Source organism: Sinocyclocheilus anshuiensis, unplaced genomic scaffold (assembly GCF_001515605.1).
Source record: "Sinocyclocheilus anshuiensis isolate Anshui unplaced genomic scaffold, SAMN03320099.WGS_v1.1 scaffold55, whole genome shotgun sequence".
In the NCBI taxonomy this organism is placed as follows: domain Eukaryota; kingdom Metazoa; phylum Chordata; class Actinopteri; order Cypriniformes; family Cyprinidae; genus Sinocyclocheilus; species Sinocyclocheilus anshuiensis.
The window spans coordinates 3,194,089-3,213,669 of NW_015549647.1; the positions used below are offsets into that span (position 1 = coordinate 3,194,089).

Genomic DNA, 19,581 nt, shown 5'->3' on the forward strand with positions numbered 1-19,581 from the left:
CACTTCAATACTGGTCTGCGCTTGACTGTAGTCGCGTCTGTCTGCTTATTGCAATTTATTGGAACTGTGTGAACTAGAGTGACTACTCACCTTAATGTTGGTCTAAAGGCTTATTACTTAATAACACAAAAATGTCCTGCTCGCATTTACCAATTTAATGGCAGAGAATGGTGACTTTAGTTTTTTATTTTTTTGAAGCGGATGCATATCTGTCGTAAAATAATCCAATGCATTTCGTGGCGTATATTCCAAGCATTCTGAAGGTATACTGAGGGTTTGGTGAGAAACAAACCGAAATGGCAAGTTATTATATTTTATGAAAATCTTACGTTGCAGTGCGAGTGCGCAGCACAATATCCTTTTGAGATATCAATTTTAATAAAACACAAGACTACATTATATAACTCTAACAGTAGGCTATTTAATATCTGTTGTTCTCCGGTTGTCAGTCAGAATGACAGTTCTTGCGTGAACATAGGCCTATATATACCCAAGCCAATTTATTATTCTTTCCCTTTTGTCTTAGTGTTTAAAATATTTATTTTGAAACTAATTAATTTCTTAATTAAACAAACATACTTACTGGGTGAGCAGGGTAGGCTATGACAGCTGTCATATCATACCCTGCCATGCCCAGCTGATGCAAAAAATAGAATTTATATCTACACAGAAGAAAGCCCTGTCTAGACTCTGCCCCGGTATGAGTTGTGTCGAGCTATTCATTAGCCTGTTTGTTTGATGAAAAAAGATTACATGTAGTTGCAATAAATGCGTTAAGAATCCGTACAACTGCAGCAGCTGAGGACTATTATTCGTGATACTGCAGAAGAACTGATGACGGCACGGTTTGATCTTCGGCTGACCAATCAGCAGAAAGGGGCGTTCAATTCCCGCCCACGTGTAGAAATCGAATATTCAAGCTATTTATTCATTTTTCCACCCATGAACGAAAAACGAAAATTTAAGCTGAATTCTCGTTTTTTGGAAAAGCCGTTTTCTCATTTTTCTACTTTCAATATTAAATAAAAAAAACGAATGATCGAATGATACACGGATTCCCAAAGGTACTATAAAATGCCAAATATATTTGGTAGTGGTTCACATTAAATTGTTAAAATGGAACTATTAACCCATGCTTAACAAATACTTTGACCAATACCTTAACCACAATAGTAATTCAAAAAAGAGGAATGACGGAGAGTTATGTACCTGTTCCACACTATTGTACAGAACTTGACAGCAGCTGCAGTAACCCTGTCTTTGGGAGCTGGAAGGACCAGCAACAGGCTCTTCTCCTCTACTAGTCCTTCAGATGGGGTAAATAATAGATTTAGATATTTGTTTTAGATTTGTAATTTAAACACATAATGGGATGGCTAATGGATTGCTGCAAATTTAATTTCAGACAACTCACCTGCCGGACATGTCAGCTGGACGCCTCTCTGCATCTACAACACATGACAAAACATGTAAATGCATTCTCTAAATCATTGCTTCTCAACTAGTTTTGCTTCAGGACACATATATTACATTGGACATCAGTGGTAACCCAACACAATACCAAATTTACTAATCTTTCAAATGTTAAATATACCCTTAAAACATTTAAATTGTTCTTATTTATTAAATATCTGTAGGCAACAATTCCTCATGAGCAATGCTCATCTTCATAATTAACCCATATTTATTGTAGTCTAGGTAGTCTCCAAGTATTTTTTTTTTTATTTTTTGTAGTGCCGTTCATAATTTTTTGAAGATAAGGAAGTGTCTCACAACCTGTCCATATTGGCATGTGTCTAATTTGACTAGATTTCTAACAAGTGACAGGTCAGTTTGTGCCAAAAAGCTGAATAGTTTGATTGGAGGCACATCCTTTTACGTCAACAACATAGGTTTTCATCTCCCTTTTAAAAGTTCTTTATTATAAAAATCTATTTTATTATCCTAACTGTATATGATTATTTAGTTAGTATTTTATTAGTCCCTCCAGGCTCTCCAGTGCTCAATGATAAAACAAAAAACAATGTGTAATATCAGAAAGCCTTACTTTTAGCAGAGGATTGTCTTCCCTCCTCCAAGGGCATGGTGCTGTCTATAAACAATTACAAAATAAACAGAGTAAGAGAGAGTTGCAAAGTGAATCATATATGTGTGTGATTTTATCTTTCTTGCTCTGGGCCTTGTAGAAACAACATTTCACTGAGCTAGGCAATTACTGACCTATGCTATATTGTTCTGTATTTTATAAATAAACTTGACATCAGCAATAGACTATAAGAAAAAATATAAAAAAAAAAAAACAGATCTACTACATTACATAAAATACTATAAATGTACTCACCTACATGGAGGAGAGGATGACTAAATGTTTCCGTGTTACATCACCGCGTAGATGTGTTGTGTATTTTATAAATAAACTTGACATCAGCAATAGACTATAAGAAAAAATATTTAAAAAAAAAACAGATCTACTACATTACATAAAATACTATAAATGTACTCACCTACATGGAGGAGAGGATGACTAAATGTTTCCGTGTTACATCACCGCGTAGATGTGTACACTACAGCCACGTGTGGTAAATTGTGGTAAAAGTCGCATCTAAAGATACAGGATACGTTAAGCAGAATTAGAAAACACTTAAGTCTCTTGTAACTAAGTGCACTTGCTTATTATTCTACTTGTATAAGACGAACCTATACGTTAAGAAAGAAAGATACAGTAAGAAAGAAAGATACAGTAATAAAGCACGATTTGTATCTTAAATCAGTTTTAAAACACGTATATGACGAACTTGTGATTCTTGTGAATGTTTTTACGGTCCAGCTTTAACTACTCATAAATGAATACTCATATTTATGTACCGGCCTGCACACACAAACAAGGCTATTTAAACAGCGCATCCCAATATTACCACACAAATACATTTTCACGTAAAATATATTTGAAAACGCTTAAATTTTATACGGTTTCAGACGATCCACATTGTTTGGGAACACACCATTTGTAGTTTAAGCTAACCATCTATGCTAGTTCTCGTAGAAAGCTAGTGACACTTAGCATGACAAAGTGGACAGCGGGACCGTGACATGGTAAATATTCACTTATTTATGATCTGCAAAATATCTTAAAATTTGGCTGCAGTCTTCACCGTGCTGTCACCTGATTATAGATGTTATTCCACTTAGATCCCATCGGTATCCGTATTTAGCTCAGCCTCAGGTCTGCTCGTGGAGTGACGTACGAGTGAAGCGCGGGAATCCGCCCACTAGTAAAGTCCGAGGCGGAATTTAATCAATGGGGCTGCAAACTCAAAATAACCTTTATAGAAAATTCAGATTGCATACCTTGATGGTAACATCATAAATGTTGCAAACTATGAATTTCTTCCATAGTTCCCACAGTCATGCTAAACCTGACATACACACACACATATATATATATACACACACACACACACACTATATATACACAACAAATAATAATCAAGCAAGCAAATGTCATTAAAAATAATACCTAGTCATAATTATTGGTTATATCTGCCACAGTATATTAGAAATTGCTCCGTATATTTAAAGAGAGAGACAGAGACGGGACTAAGAAAGAAATAGCCTTTAAAAGCATAACATTCATGGCAAATATTTAACATTTTCAATTTGATGCCACAGAGAATCATTCTGAAATCACATAAAACTAAACCAGAAACAAAGGTGCATTTGAAGTGCTTTTATTGGAATAATGCTTTGTTCGGTGGGGTTTTAGATTTTGTTGAAGGCTGCCACATCCATGGACTGCACATAGTCCTCAAAGGCTGTGATCAGTTCCTCCAGCTGGTCTGTTCCAACTTTATCATCTTCCACAACACAGGCAATCTGCAGCTTCTTGATGCCATAGCCGACAGGCAACAGTTTAGCTGTACAGAAGTCAAGTGACAATTAGTCTATTGAAATACAAAATCAGAAACTGCTTGTTTTGGTAGGCCTAACATTTAATCGGTTTTGGTGAGCTGTTTGCGTTCAAGTGATTATATTTTGGCTTACACTGTCCCCAAACTAAACCATCCAACTGAATGCTGCGGACACACTCCTCAAGCTTGGCCATGTCAGTTTCATCATCCCAGGGCTTGACATCCAGCAGAATGGAAGACTTGGCGACAAGTGCAGGCTCTGCTCAGACATTAAAAACACAGTCAATGGTCAAGCAAACATGGGAATCCAGCAATCACAATGAAATGACTAGTGGAGATCAGGTTAAAAAGAGTGTCAATCACATCATTCAGCCGAAAGATGGTAATATGAAGTCATCACAAAACTAGTCACAATGTTACTATATGCACACTACCAGTCAAAAGTTTGGAACAATTAGGATTTAAGGTTATTGAAAGAAGTCTGTTACGCTCACCATGGCTGACTTTGATAAAAATGCTGTAACAGTGCAAAATATTATTACACATTACTACACCGTATTCCATTTTAATATATTTTTAAAACGTAATTTATTGGTTTGATGGCAATGCTCATTTTTTATAGAAGCAATCAATCTTCTGTGTCACATGATCCTTCAGAAATCATTCTAAATCTAATTTCATTCATTCTAATATGCTGATTTGGTGCTCAAAAAACAATTCTTAAAATGTTAAAAAAAAGTTTTTGCTGCTTATTTGTGGAAACTATGATTCACTACATTTAAGTGTTTTGGGTAAGATTTAGGAACAAATGAACTAATTTAATGGTTTCCACAAAAATTAAGCAGCAAAAACAGTTTTCAACATTGATAAGAACCATTATTGATAACGGAGCACCAAATCAGCATATTACAATGATTTCTGATTTCCTTGATGAGCACAAGAGACTTCAAAAACATTAAATCTCAATTGCAAACTTTTAACTGGTAGGGTGCACTTAAAAGACAATGAATACATACTCTTTGCCTTCTTTGCATTGTATGCTGCAAGCCTCTCCTCCTTGATCTTTTTGGTTTCCTCATCCTGTAAAGAAAGAGATCCATGACCAGGTGAGCAAATACATACAGCAACTGCATGGTCAATTTTCTACCTGGTTTTCAGGAAGAAAAAGTTGTCCATCACAGCATCAGCCGAAAGATGGTGAGAAAAATCATCATGTGACCAGGCAATCCTGTCAAAACACACCATCCCTTCGGTTACTGAACTAACCTCTTCCTCATCAGAACCGAACAGATCGATGTCATCGTCGTCTTCATCAGCCGCCGCAGGAGCTGCTGCAGTTGTGTCCTCCACACCAGCAGGGCCGTACTGACTGAGAGGCTTCTTCACACCTGGAAGGCTAAAGGTAAGGAAAGGGGAGTGAATTCTTGTTACCGAGCAAGAGCACCTGCTTTAGACAGTCTGAGAAGTCCCAGCCAAATCAGAATTTGAAAGATTGTGCATCAGTCACTCAGGCGAAAGATGGTGATAGGATAATCATCATATTTTGCTGGAAGTACCTGCAAAACATTAAAAATTACAAACAAGCTTCACATTACCTGCCTTTCTCCTTGTGGTAAGACTTGATGTGGTTGTACCACCGCAAAGCATGGCACAGGTCAGCAGAGGGGGCGCCAGACAGGGCATCAAACACTGCAATATCAGCCTGAGAGGGCACATACCTGGCAAGAAAATGTGTATTGAGCCATCAAATGTGTAGTGAGGCTGGTGCTTTCCTCCATGAGCAATAAGAGGCATTTATAAATGGATTAAATTACATAACTGCATAATATTTATAAATGGATGCACAGTACAGCAATGAAAATGTGGGAAGTGTACTACTAGAAATACAGACCTACAATGTTTGACTGAACATACATATGCCATATTCATAGCTAAAAAATGAATAACCATGACCTTTGACGCTTATCACTGCATCCAAAATTATTTTAGTATTACAGCATAAGAAAAAGAGGACACAAGATGTTACAAGCCAACTAAGACTTCATAAATAAAGTCTTAAAATAGCTTACCCCTCGATGTAACTTTTGTCTGCCAGAAACTCATTCAGAACTTTGAGTCCAGCGGATGTTTTGAGATCACCAAAGCCCATTGTTACAAGTTACCGGTGAGACCTCGTGTACAGCCGTGAAACCCTGAGCTTGGAGGAAGAGCGAAGGAACGAGAAAAGACCGTGAGATGGTCTTTATACCGCTGACGCTTTGACTCCGCCCACCCAGACATATTTGACAAAAACATACTAAAATGGGACATTCTTGACAGCACTTTGCGCTAGGTATGGAAAACTTAACTTTTATACACAATAAAGACGGCACGATAATCATCTCCTGTTTTTCACAGATACCGAAAATCGTGTTGACTGTTTGGCTTTTAATATGAAATAAGAGAAGGAAACGACCGCTTTTATGAGCGGAAATGACGACGGATAAATGTAAAAGGTCAACGAAAAACGTTAGATTACACATATAAAATGTATTTAATATAGTATTGTATTTTAACATACGTGTATGCATTTCCTATATTATAGAATAATCTGATCAAATAAAATATTTTTGTCTTTTTTTCAAAGATTAATGTGCATCGGCTATTTCCGTCATCTACGTAAACACCCGAGTACACGTTCACAACTGAACCTGCGGCTGTAACGCTGTTCTGGTCTAGAAGGCCAAATAGCGTCAAGGTGAGAATTAAAGAATGTCTTTTCTCTAGATTAAAGTGTAAAGGGCATTTTTGTGTGGACATTTACTTTTGTGTATATCGGCTGGAATTATAAATGCATGCGAAACATGGGTAATTTACAGTAACGTTCTCCCTGTCCTTGAGTAATCTGCAGTGCTGTTGAGTGCTAGCCTGCAAACCAGTGTGTGTATAGATGGAAATGTCAACAGCATTGGTTTTACATTTGAAGTGTCTGATCTACTTTGCCTTTACAGTGCAATACCTAGATCCATTTAAAATGGGTTCTTTTATAAGTATTGTGCTTCATGCTTTTTTTTTAGGGCATTTTGTTTTATTGGAATTATAAATCTCAGGTTTTGTTGTGCTGACTGTCTTCACTAAGCAGACATTTGAATAAAGAATTTATAATTAATACTGTAATTTGCATATCTAGGGTCTGATCAGTAAGATTATATTGTGTCTATTTCTTTACAGTGTCCTTGTTTCAAAGTGCAGTGGCATATTTATCCATTGTTAACCTAGATACTATTCATTAAATATTGGGGATCAACATGTTACGTGTGCTTCTAATCACTGGCATTTTCTCCTACAGTGACATGTTGCGTTGGCCAGCAGTAAGTCGGGCTTTGGCTGGTGCGGCCCATTCCAAGGGCTCCATTGCCACCACTAACAAAGGTAATTTGCATTCTATTTACATCTTTGAAATTCAAGTGTAGTGCCCTTCTTTAAGAATGTTAAGCAACTTTACTGACTTTTTTTGTTTTTTTTTACTGTCAATCATTTTCTCACACTGGCTTGTTTTTACAACAGTGCAGACTTCAGTCCGGGCCTCAAGCAATATGGTTGAGGTGTTTGTAGATGGAAAACCTGTCATGGTGGAGTCAGGGACCACTGTTCTACAGGTAATAATGCATTGAACATTTTCTTCTATTAATTCCATGTAAAGTTGTACATTCCATGTGTATGTTGACATGCCAACTGTGTTTAGGCTTGTGAGAAAGTAGGTGTGCAGATTCCTCGTTTCTGCTATCATGATCGTCTTTCAGTGGCCGGTAACTGCCGCATGTGTCTGGTGGAAATCGAGAAAGCACCAAAGGTAACATGCACTATTATACACAAACACACTACGATTATAACATCATTGTTAGCACATATTATCGATTGTCATCAAAATACATGACAAGTCTTAGTTTAAGCATTTTTTTTTTCATCTGTACTTCATCAACAGCCTGTTGCAGCATGTGCAATGCCTGTCATGAAAGGGTGGAACATTTTGACCAACTCAGAGAAAACACGGAAAGCCAGGTTTTGAGATGTTTCTTGCTTTACAAATCATTTTCACGCATCACATTACATATAGTGCATTTATTAATTTGTATTTCTTGTTGTGTCTCCTATAGAGAGGGAGTCATGGAGTTCCTGCTTTCCAACCACCCTCTTGACTGTCCAATCTGTGATCAGGGAGGAGAGTGCGATCTGCAGGTAAAAAAAAAAAATGTTTACAGCAATTTAATGGAACTTGACTGTGAACTTGAGTATGCACTCAAGAATGGAAATGGAATTATCCCTAATGCAGTTTTTACCCATCTTGATGTTGTGCTGGATATATAGGACCAATCAATGATGTTTGGTGCTGACAGAAGCCGTTTTACAGAAGGGAAGAGAGCAGTTGAAGATAAGAACATCGGCCCGCTCATTAAAACAATCATGACCCGCTGTATACATTGCACGCGTTGTGTTCGGTGAGTTAAAACATAAAACACTGTTCGGCTACATAAAACACTGAATTCATTAATAATACTTATTAGATAATTTATAGTTATTTTATTATAGGTATTACATTTACAATAAAAGAAGAATTTTCATCTGTAACTACTGATACATGTTAGCTACTGTATAAAGTCATGTACACCTTTGCTGTAAAACAATGGCATATGGTGCTCGTGCCTATTACCTTCAGGATCATACAGAGCACTAGCAATTCATCAAATATAACTTTATAACTTCACAGTTTTGCCAGCGAGGTTGCTGGTGTGGAGGACCTGGGAACCACGGGACGGGGTAACTCCATGCAGATTGGTACCTACGTAGAGAAGATGTTCATGTCTGAATTGTCTGGTAATGTGATTGACTTGTGTCCTGTTGGAGCACTGACGTCCAAACCTTATGCTTTCACTGCACGACCCTGGGAGACCAGGTACAATCCTGAGAGATTCTCCTCTTTATGCTGCCTTTTAATAGTGGACTACTTGGTGAATGTGTGTGCACTTTGCTTTTTGAGCATGCTTTGCCTATGTGTCTACAGAAAGACTGAGTCTATTGATGTGCTGGATGCTGTTGGCTCCAACATTGTAGTGAGCACCAGAGGTGGTGAGGTCATGAGAATTCTGCCCCGTTTGAACGAGGATGTCAATGAAGAATGGATATCCGACAAGACCAGGTGAGCGCATAAGCTCTTAAAATATAAAAACATTTTTCTCTCTCTTCATTCATACACACTCATGCGTAGTCTACTGTCCTGTCTTTGGCTCACCTTCTCCAAGGTTTGCATATGATGGACTGAAGAGGCAGCGCCTGACCCAGCCAATGGTGAAGGATGCCAGTGGACAGCTGGTTGCCACCACCTGGGAGGATGTTCTTACACGTGTGGCTGGAGCTGTGAGTGATTGCATGTAAACCAGAATCAGCTTTGACCAGAATCAACCAGCTTTGTCATTGGAAGACAGTAGATTTCAATGGTTGTGATTTGAATTTTCAGCTCCAGGGTGTTCAGGGTTCTGAGGTAGGAGCTGTTGCTGGTGGGATGGTAGATGCTGAGGCACTGGTTGCTCTGAAGGACCTACTGAACAGACTGGACAGTGACACCCTCTGCACTGAGGAGATCTTCCCAATGGCTGGTGCCGGGTGAGTACCCATCTGATTATAGACTTATCTGTCTTGAGACTAAAATGAGAATGGTGTCTGTCCTGATTTCAGTCATAATATCTCTTCTTATAGTTTGCAGTACCATAACTATTACTTAGGAAATACCACTAATAATTACTTGAAAACCAGTGTCATTGCTCATATAATGGGTTAGATTTTTTTCAACAAATAGCTCACCTTAAGGATTTAACTTGCGCAAGCAAGTAAGAGCCTAGCAACAACCGTATTTCAGCAAGCTAAAAACACTCAGAACACTATAGCAACTACTTTGCAATGCAAGCACCACTGATTTCTTCAGAAGATGTAAAAAATGTTGTTCTTTTTCTAAAATGCATTGATCATGTTATTATTGGTTATTATTTGTTATGATTAACTTAAAGGGATATTTCACCCAGAAATGAAAATTCTGTCATCATTTCCTAACCTCTTGTTGTCAGGGATTAAATTTTTCCATCGCTACGACGGATTTCCGTCAGTTCATAAAGACAGTCACTTGCTTCATTCCTAAATGATTCAGCCGTTTGAACGAATCAATTGAATGAATGATTCAGTGATAAAATCAGTGACTTGCCGCCATCTGCTGGTGGATTTAGTTTCATTTTTAGCACATAATTTCAGTTATTTGAATAATTTAATATTTCTGTATTCAAAATTGTATATTTTAAACATTAATCTCCACATGAATTTATTAATTTAATTGCACCCATGCTACCATTGAGCCTCATTAAACATCTGAAAATGTACCTACAAGCCACTTTTGTGTTCTTCTGTGCCACATCTGTAGTACAAATTAATTTATTAATACTAATTTCATATGATTGGTAACTTATTTGTCTTATTCTCCTTCTTATTATATTGTTTTAAATATAAATTTTAAAAAGCTTATAAACATACATTTTTGAATTTGACATAGATGAAAATGATGCCATTACAAAGGTAAAAAGAAAATACTCCTGTAAGTCACTTTAAGGAGTAAAATGTCACTTCGTATTAGGAAGGCTAATTTTTGATCAGAATTTTTTATTATTGATCAGAAGGTGCTCCTAAATTTTTAAATTAGGAGGACAAGCGCACCTAATTACAAGAAGAAAAAAAACTGCTCTTAAACTGGGTTTGACGGGTATGGCTGAGGAATGGGGTTTGGTCAAAGAAAATTTTTCAGTCAAAAGATTTTTTTTTGCTTTAACCCCTGCAATATAACAGGAAGTAGAATAAGACATATAAGTTATCAATCATATGAAATTAGTATTAATAAATTAATTTGTACTACAGAGGTGGCACAGAAGAACACAAAAGTGGCTTGTAGGTACATTTTCAGACGTTTAATGAGGCTCAGAGGTGGCATGAGTGCAATTAAATTCATAAATTAATGTGGAGATTAATGTTTTAAATATAACATTTTGAATACAGAAGTATGAAATTGAAAATATGAAAAATATGAAACTGAAATTATACGCTAAAAATGAAACTAAATCCGCCAGCAGCTGGCGGCAAGTCACTGATTTTATCACTGAATCATTCATTCAATTGATTCGTTCAAACGGCTGAATCATTCAGGAATGAAGCAAGTGACTGTCTTTATGAACTGACAGAAATCCGTCGTAGCGAGGAAAACTTTAATCCCTGTTCTGTTTAAAAAAAGTCTAATTCATTTAAACTTTCAAGCATCTAAAAGTTCATAAAACATTTCATAAAAGTTCATGAAACATATCCATATAAATCAATAATCCAGGTCTTGGCATGGATTGCTTGATGAACAGATTTAATTTAGGCTTTTATTCACATATAAACATTCATCAACACGCATACATGGAACACATTAAATACGGTCAAGTGCAGCTCATCTGTACTTGATTGAAAACAAACCTCATTGGTTCTTGCGGACACTCAAACATGCTTGTGTGACATGCAAGAACAAAACTTATTAGTCAAGCAAGAACTGGATTGTTTTCATGTCTATGAAAGTCTTGTGTAAAAAAATGTCTTAAGTCTTAGCTGGGGGTGAGTAATTGATGACAATTTTTGTTCAAACTAACCTTTCAATCTTACTATTAGGGATTTAAACTATTTGTGGTCTTTTGTCTCCTTAGAACCGACCTGCGCTCCAATTACCTCTTGAACAGCCGTATCACTGGCATTGAGGAGTGTGACTTCCTGCTTTTGGTTGGAACAAACCCACGTTATGAGGCTCCTCTCTTCAATTCACGTATCCGCAAGAGGTATAACCATTGCACACTCTATTAGCAACAGTTGTAAAATGTTGACTAGGTGTCTTTTTTTTTTTTCTTTATCTATTTTATTTATTTATTTTTTTTTATCTTTCAGTTGGTTGCATAATGAGCTCCAGGTGGCCATGGTGGGTCATAAGGTGGACCTGAGCTACTCTTACAAACATTTGGGTGAAACCACACAAGTTCTGCAGGAGATCGCTGCTGGAACACACCCTTTCTGCAAGGTAGCATTAAATCGCAATGTTGGAGTTTATTTGGAGATTTGACTGAAGTCATTGTCTGTACATTGTCTGTAAGCATGACATCAGAAGTTACCTCTTGAATTTCAATAAGTTTTTTTTTGTATTTCAGGTCCTAGTCCAGGCCAAAAAGCCTGTCGTAGTGTTGGGTAGCTCCACTCTCCAGAGGGAAGATGGGGCAGCCATCTTTAAGGCCGTGTCCACAATCGCTCAAAACTCTCGGGTCAGCAGTGGTGTTGAGGATGGATGGAAAGTGCTCAATGTGCTGCACAGGTCAGCTACTCCCTTAAGTGTGCATGTCTGGACCTTTCTTTGGGAATCATGTCTGTTCTACTGTTCATTTAAAAGAATTGTGAAATTTGACTCTTTGCTTAGTAGAAGTACTTACCTTGTCACGTTCATGTGTGTGACCTCAGGGTGGCTAGTCAAGTGGCAGCCCTGGACTTGGGTTACAAACCTGGTGTTAATGCCATCCAGAAGAACCCTCCCAAAGTACTGTTTCTTCTGGGAGCCGATGCTGGCTGCATCACCAGAGCAGACCTTCCCAAAGACAGCTTTATCATCTACCAGGGTCAGTAAAGACACTTGCATATTTATATACTATAGACTTTGTGTTCTGTACCACAATCCAAAGGCCCCGATAAACGTCAAGCAAAATTGATAAACAAACTGGTGTGACATTACTTTATACAAAATTAGGCCAAAACGAAGTTTGCCCCAAGCAATGAATGACAAAAAACTTTGTTGTGAGTATATCGCGGCCTTGATAGTAAGCGGCTTGCATCCAAAAATATTCTTTTGCGTTTAATGGTTCCACATGCTTATCAGGTCACCATGGAGATGTAGGTGCAGTCATGGCTGATGTCATCTTGCCTGGTGCTGCATACACCGAAAAGAATGGCACATACGTCAACACAGAGGGCCGAGCCCAGCAGACCAGGGTGGCAGTTACTGCTCCTGGTATGGCACGTGAAGACTGGAAGGTTTTGCGTGCTATTTCTGAGGTACTCTCCTTAAAACCTGGACTTATACAATGTATAATATTGTTCATATACCTTTCCTGAGCTTTGTATTTAGAATCAAATTCAGGTTGTTCAGTAAGGAATCTCATGTTTTGTTTGCTCAGCTGGCGGGAGTCACACTGCCATATGACACACTGGCTGAGGTGAGGAGAAGGCTGGAAGAGGTCTCTCCTAACCTGGTGAGATATGATGATGTAGAGGAAGCCAATTATTTCAAACAGGCCCATGAGCTTTCAAAGGTTAGTGTTCTTCTTCTTTGTTCTTCTGTTTTTGTTTTAAATCTGCACTAATTACACAGTCCAGTAATGTCCTCCTGTTCTCCTTAGGCTGTGAATCAGTCATTGCTTGCAGCTCCTCTTGTCCCCCCTCAGCTCACAGTGAAGGATTTCTACATGACAGGTAGAGTAACAAATATATTTTGTTAGTGTTTACAAGTTCTTGTGTGTGAATAGAACGCTGTAACCTAGTCTATGTCTTCGAACCTGTAATTTATCATTGCCTTCGATTGTCTTCCTCCACAGACCCCATCAGCAGAGCCTCTCAGACAATGGCCAAGTGTGTGAAGGCTGTGACAGAAGGAGCAGCAGCAGTTGATGAGCCCTCAGTTTGTTAAAACTCTTTCAGGCATACACAAAATAGTCATCGTCAAGTACATGTACAACCACATACCTGGATTTCAGCATATTTTGCTGTTTGTCTCCCGTCTCTTACATGGTCAGACTTCACCAGAGGAGCAAAAATGTGTGAAATTAATCTCGCTCATATTTAATAGGCTTTGAAGGGTGTTGTAAAGTTTTCATTCCCATGATTTGGCTGAATGAGGTCTGCTTTGTTTTGGAAAGCTCTTATTATGATAAATAAAATGTATTATATCAATATACTATTGTCACCGTTGACATCGCTGGTATAAATTATTCAAAGCAAGGGCACAGTAGAAAAAATTCTGTTTTGGTTCATTTAGAATCTGGGATGGAAGTGTAAGGAGAAAAAGCATCTTGATTGGTTTTTCTTTTTAAGAATGTTGTTGGATTAAGTGCAATGTAAAGCCTGTTTTGCTCTCTCTCTCTCTCTATATATTAATTTGACAACTAGTTGTTGAATGAATCTTAAATTTCACCCATTATATTATTTTAAATTACATTAAATAGCAAAGTAGTGGATTATGATGAGTTCCACTTTAATGATAAAACTTTTAACATACCCTAAAGTTTAACAACTTTGTATACATTTTCACAACTATGCATCATTCTGACGTCACTGAAGAGGATTGATGGGGGCAACCTTAGTCACTTCAAAATATCTTTACCCCCACTAACACCTGCTTCATAGTTTATATCACAAGCCTTTCGTCTTGATAATATTTATTGATAGCAGGGAAGGGAAAATATGACTGACAAGAACGTTATCTTCGCATGTGAGATTGCACTAAATTTGAAGTCGGTGATGTCATTCCAGGCATGGATGAGACGCGTGAGAGGAGGCTGTCGGAAAAGACTTTGGGGTAGATCCCTCAAACTTAAAATCAACGACTGCGGCTTAAATAGAACTTCACGCTGGTCTGAACACTTCTGACAGCCGGACACTCAAATGTTCAATCTATATTCTGTGTTTGCGAGATCTGTCATCTTTCTAAAAGCCGACAATGAACATACAAAGTTGAATTCCAAAATGGTTGCAGAGGTTGTTGTTGCACTGTAGGCTGTTGTCATGTCCCCCCAGTGCCTGTAGTTGTGCTGTAAGAAGCCTCGCATCCGATGACTAAACCAACACCCCCTTCTCCTTGTGTACGGCTAGTTTTATTTCAATAATCGACAAAGATGTGCCAGTAGGATTCGTGTAATATTAAATCTACGCGTTAAAAAACTAAATTTGCTAGCGTAAAGCGGTAAGGTAGAGGCGGAAAATCCTCGTTGAAAGTAATAGCCGTCGACCATACGAAGAGATCAGCGTAGCTTGTTTAGCATAGGCCGCAGCGATCGGGGACTCAGCAGCTGCCGGGAAGCAACGGACTCGAGCAAAGGCGGAAGCCCGCTTATCACGCACTGCAAGACGGGTGCCTTGTTACTCGACTCGGGGGATTCGGGAGGTTTCACAGGCCAACGGTAACTACGAATTGCGCAGAAATAAAGGAATACTTGAAGTCACAGTGTGTATCTGATATCAGGTTTTCTTGCAATATTATAACAACTTAACCCCGTGAAACTAATCTAAATATACCTGATAAATAATACTCCGAAACTTTAAAACGTCTCAGGTCGTCGACAACGCGTATTTTCGTTTGACAGGTAGTTTGCCTATGATCGGTCCCGAGTCTCTTCCGCGCTTAAACAAATGTTCCGACGACCGTTACAAAGTTTCAAAATGCGTTCGAAATATTTGTACGACGCAACAAAGAAATAGATTCTACCGCGCTGATTCTGATCGTATCTTTCGTGAAAATATTTAAATTGTTACTTAAGCGCTACACACCCAACTTGCTCAATCCTTGCCTCAAAAGTAACTGATAGTGCTGCCCAAGTACATGATATAGTAGGCGGGTTGTCCACCGTCCCCTTGCGTTTTCAATGTTGCTTTGCATGTCAAACGTATTGTACTCTGCCCAAACACTTTTACAAGCCATCGTTTTATGATTTAGTGCTACACCTGCTTAAAGCTCTGCTTACAGCAGCTGTTTTTCTCATGTGTCATTGATTGCTTAAAATAGGGGCTACTTTTCCTGCTTCCTGTCACTTTAATATTTAATGGTTTGAGCCGTTTATGCTGAACAGCCTACATACTGCATGCATCGATGAGTGCTTTGAAATGCAGAGTTCAGATTTGTTAGATGTTAGAGGTGACTGCAACATATATTGAAAGCTACTTTAAATTCGATGTGACTTGACCTGCAGATAAGCAAGCTTGTCATTATTATGTTCCTGGTTTTATTATAGCTGTTTGACTGTTTTGTATGCATTGCTGAGTGCTAGAAATTCCATGAAGGAGCACAATAATAATGGAAGAGCTCAGAGCTTTGATTTCTGTGCTCTTCAAATGTCAACTATCATTAGGTCTCTGCAGACTATACAGTTTAGGGCAGCCGCAGGGTAACTGTAGCTGCCTGTAATTGAGATTAATAAAATGAATATTACAGGAAAGGCTGGAATTTTAAAACACTAGGCATCATACACTTGCCGACTTTGTAAATGGTTACAGAGAAAAACTTAGCAGCACCGTATACTGAACAACTAAGGATCACCCTATACCACAAAACACAACAAACCCACCCAGAAACATGTGCCTCGTTGCTCAGAGATGCCTGACAAATCAAAACTGTATGTGTTGTAAAATCGTCTCAAAATATCAAACATGTTTGATATCCTCCAATTGGATAGAATTATAGTCTGAAACAGAGTCTGTTCCATAATAGACTATGTGATTTGCTTTGAAATCTGTCAACGCCGACTGCCCAATATCTGCAGACTGGCTCTGACTTTCGGCAATGAGAGTCAGCTTGTCCAGACTGCAAATTGAGGCAAAAACTTGGGCAAAAGTCACGTAGTGTATTCCAACCCTAAATGTATAATGCATTTTATGCATGGTAAAAAAGTCAACTCAATAGATATATTTTAAAATATATATATATTTTTAAATATATACATAACATTTATATACATGTGAAATCTAATTAGAATTGTAAATGCAAGGCACATTTTCAGTTTTGAGTAAAAAAAAAAGAAAAGAATATGTCTCATTCAACAGTTGTTGTTCCTGCACTCCAAAAGAAGCTGAATTGACTCAATGCTTTTGTCACACTTTTGTCTCATTCACATAAAATTTTTTCATCAGCTGATGTTCCGGAGAGTTCCAGCCCTGGGATGTATGAAGGCAAACACATCCACTACTCGGAGGTGGACCACAAGCCTCTGTGTTCATATAGCCCAAAGCTTTGCAAGCAACGCCGACTCAACGGTTATGCTTTCTGCATCCGCCATGTGCTTGAGGACCGGACCGCTCCTTTCAGACAGTGCGAATATGTTGCCAAGTACAATAGCCAGCGCTGCACCAATCCAATACCCAAGGCTCACGACCGAAAGTAGGTTTTTGGATTAACAATTGTTTAAAGAAAATAATGTGCATGTTTAAAGAATGCTGAAAAAACCTGTTTATCTTTTAGGTATTGTAATAGTCACCTTCAGGTTATGGGTGTCCTCCCCAAGAAGGAGCGAAAGAAGAAACACGATACAATAGAGTCTTTGGCCCTCAACATTACCGTTCCATCCCTGGCTCTGAAGACCCACAACGGGCTTGAGCTTTTACCTCCATCCCCACCACCCTCCCTGGCTTGTCTACTCCCCTCTGATCCCTTCGCCTTTTACAGGGGGGGGGGAATGTTAAAACCTAGTGGCACATTCCTGAAGAAGCCCCAAGAAAACCAAGCTCTGAACCATAAGCAGAAACAGCAAGATCACAGTGTGGAACCAGCCTTCCCAAACCATTTCAAAACCTCGTCTCTTTCTTCAACTCTTCCACGTCCTTGCCTCCCTCCTCCCCAGACTGGAAGAACCTCACAGACACCCAAAGTTCCCTCCTCCCCTCGTGCAGAAATCTTACAAACCCCTGCAGTTCGTTCAGGTTCATTATTCAAAACCTCATCAACTCTTCAGGACAGCCGCCAGGGCTCAATAGAAACGACTCCAGCTGATAACAAAATTAAACTGGACCTTAATCATGCTTTTGACAAAAAGGTTGGCTCTGCAGCTTCAGGGACAGCATCGAGCCGTGATGACATACATAGACGTTTAGTAAAAATGCACTCGGTTGCCATGCAACAACAAGCTCCATGTTTGCAGAAGTTCCATAGATTGATGGTCCAACACAGGGGCAGGTACCAAGACCTGAACACACATTTAGGTAGGTAATTGTGACCTGAGATTTTGACATTTAACGGTTAATTTAGCTTTAGTTTGTTTTCATGATAAACACAGCTTGTGTTCTAGGGCTTGTCTGGTCAGAAGACAGTGAAGAGGAAGATGGAGACTTGGGGAAACTAGTGTCACATCAGTGCCAGAGACTACAAGAGAAGCACTCTGAGGAAAGGTACAGTCATCCATTAGTCCGACAGTCATCCATACACCAAACACAATGATTGCTAAACTGCAACTTGCTTTACTTCATGGCTTCTTTCTCATGTAATAGAATAATCTATTCTCAAATCAGTATTCCTCCTTTCTCACAACTGGGACAAAAATGGGATAAACATTGAATTGACCTTCAATGAAGGCCCTTTTCCAGGTCTTCTTCAAAAAAGAAGAAATAAATTGATAATATTGAATAAAATAAGAAATATCTTGATTTTTGGTTGTTTTAGCTTATTTTAATGCTTGTTTTGTCTTATTATAAATCATTCAGGAAAAACGTCCTTGATCTGTGACATACATAATCTAAATACAAGTTATGACAACCAACAAACTTGTTTTTTTGAACTTTATAAGTTCTGTTTTCATATTTCTGGCACTGCATGAATGCTTACACTCTGTGACCCAACAGTGGATTGCAACCCACAGTTTGAAAAGTGCTGATCTAGAGAATTCTCTTTGCCATCTCACAGTGCCAGCAGTTCCCGTGCTGAGCGTTTGGCAGGCTTCTGCTCATACCTGAGACAAAAACACACGCACCTTTGCAGAGAGCAGAGGGGCTTCAGGAGGGAGAGGAGATCCCAGCATACCCTTCGTAAAGCCCTGCTGCAGGCAGCAAGAGAAGAACCTCACCACACTGCACAGCTTATTCAGGAACAATATAAGAAGACCTCCACACCCTCCAGGTAAAAACACACACTTGTGCATTAAGGGTATAAATAAACAATACATAGATATGATGGATATAATGACTAACAATATGATGTATTGCTGCAATCCTAAAGAAATTGCTAATATTTTTAAGATGCACATTAATTTTCTGTATAAATGTTTTTTCAACAACTGGAGGGCCTCATTTTGTTGTGTATGTCATATACTAGATACTAGATTTGCAGAAAGACTTTCTTGACTTGTCATTGTTTATTTTATTGCACAAGCCACTGATGAGCTCTCATCGCACAAGTGATCATCTCATGTGCAACTTTTTTTTTTTCCATTATTTATTATTTATATTTTTCTAAATTATTTAAAAAAAAAAATTAAAATGTATTTTTTTGTTGTAGACTTCCCAATTGAGATACAGGATTTGCATTTTTCAAAGAGTTCAATTAATTGCTCATACTGTACTTTGGTTTCTTTAGTGAGTTAATAAAAATGTTACGGCACAAAATAGCACATAATATCTTAACCTAGATATATTAGTTGCATATATTAATTGAATCTTATCAAATCATAATCGTATTGTGGAAATTTTTGACGTATCAGTAAGTATTATGGTCTTAGAGAATCAATATCAGATCATATTGTGATGAAACACTTATATCATTGCATAAGCCAGTGATGAGCCTTCATCGGACAACTGATGATCTCATATGTGACTTATTTTTTCCTTGTTTATATATATA

General features: G+C 38.2%; 4 protein-coding genes across 5 annotated transcripts in view; 2 read left to right on the forward strand and 2 right to left on the reverse strand.

Moving 5' to 3' along the window:
- Positions 1-2,380, reverse strand: part of LOC107660085 (uncharacterized) — a 7,745-nt gene extending 5,365 nt beyond the window's left edge. Inside the window, exons 1-4 of one of the 2 annotated variants that reach the window (XM_016449302.1) lie at positions 2,342-2,380; positions 2,048-2,092; positions 1,415-1,448; positions 1,210-1,306 (exon numbers count right to left, since the gene is read on the reverse strand). In XM_016449302.1, the coding sequence (XP_016304788.1) occupies positions 1,210-1,306; positions 1,415-1,448; positions 2,048-2,084 (168 nt within the window). In that variant the 5' untranslated portion in view covers positions 2,085-2,092; positions 2,342-2,380. The remainder of the gene's footprint in view (positions 1-1,209; positions 1,307-1,414; positions 1,449-2,047; positions 2,093-2,341) is intronic. The other variant, XM_016449303.1, reaches the window with a different exon arrangement.
- A 1,332-nt stretch (positions 2,381-3,712) lies between these two features.
- Positions 3,713-6,140, reverse strand: LOC107660090 (elongation factor 1-beta-like). The gene is made up of 6 exons (XM_016449311.1): positions 5,978-6,140; positions 5,504-5,626; positions 5,175-5,304; positions 4,925-4,988; positions 4,042-4,167; positions 3,713-3,914 (listed from the first exon to the last, which is right to left on the reverse strand). Exons 1-6 carry the CDS (start codon positions 6,055-6,057, stop codon positions 3,760-3,762), a joined length of 678 nt encoding a protein of 225 aa, XP_016304797.1. The 5' UTR covers positions 6,058-6,140; the 3' UTR covers positions 3,713-3,759.
- A 409-nt stretch (positions 6,141-6,549) lies between these two features.
- On the forward strand, positions 6,550-14,273 carry LOC107660088 (NADH-ubiquinone oxidoreductase 75 kDa subunit, mitochondrial-like). Its single transcript, XM_016449307.1, has 19 exons — positions 6,550-6,645; positions 7,237-7,319; positions 7,455-7,546; positions 7,633-7,740; positions 7,873-7,949; positions 8,045-8,126; positions 8,256-8,386; positions 8,656-8,841; positions 8,950-9,084; positions 9,188-9,302; positions 9,403-9,548; positions 11,660-11,788; positions 11,895-12,024; positions 12,152-12,312; positions 12,456-12,610; positions 12,868-13,043; positions 13,166-13,300; positions 13,388-13,460; positions 13,583-14,273. The coding sequence occupies exons 2-19, from the start codon at positions 7,241-7,243 to the stop codon at positions 13,672-13,674; spliced, it is 2,202 nt and encodes a 733-aa protein (XP_016304793.1). The 5' UTR covers positions 6,550-6,645; positions 7,237-7,240; the 3' UTR covers positions 13,675-14,273.
- A 54-nt stretch (positions 14,274-14,327) lies between these two features.
- The window catches only part of LOC107660084 (INO80 complex subunit D-B-like), a 9,772-nt gene continuing 4,518 nt past the window's right edge, over positions 14,328-19,581 (forward strand). The window contains 5 exon segments of the mRNA XM_016449301.1: positions 14,328-14,562; positions 16,887-17,133; positions 17,215-17,951; positions 18,038-18,137; positions 18,649-18,861. Of these exon segments, the coding sequence (XP_016304787.1) occupies positions 14,448-14,562; positions 16,887-17,133; positions 17,215-17,951; positions 18,038-18,137; positions 18,649-18,861 (1,412 nt within the window). The 5' untranslated portion in view covers positions 14,328-14,447.

Excerpts from the sequence above, each read along its gene's own strand:
- LOC107660088 (XM_016449307.1), top strand. The coding sequence starts at position 7,241 with ATGTTGCGTTGGCCAGCAGTAAGTCGGGCTTTGGCTGGTGCGGCCCAT. Across the intron at positions 12,313-12,455 it reads GTGCTCAATGTGCTGCACAG|GGTGGCTAGTCAAGTGGCAG; the intron begins GTCAGCTACTCC and ends GTGTGACCTCAG. Across the intron at positions 13,044-13,165 it reads TTTTGCGTGCTATTTCTGAG|CTGGCGGGAGTCACACTGCC; the intron begins GTACTCTCCTTA and ends TTGTTTGCTCAG.
- LOC107660090 (XM_016449311.1), bottom strand. The coding sequence starts at position 6,057 with ATGGGCTTTGGTGATCTCAAAACATCCGCTGGACTCAAAGTTCTGAAT. Across the intron at positions 5,305-5,503 it reads TACCACAAGGAGAAAGGCAG|CCTTCCAGGTGTGAAGAAGC; the intron begins GTAATGTGAAGC and ends CCTTACCTTTAG. Across the intron at positions 4,989-5,174 it reads TCGGTTCTGATGAGGAAGAG|GATGAGGAAACCAAAAAGAT; the intron begins GTTAGTTCAGTA and ends CTTTCTTTACAG.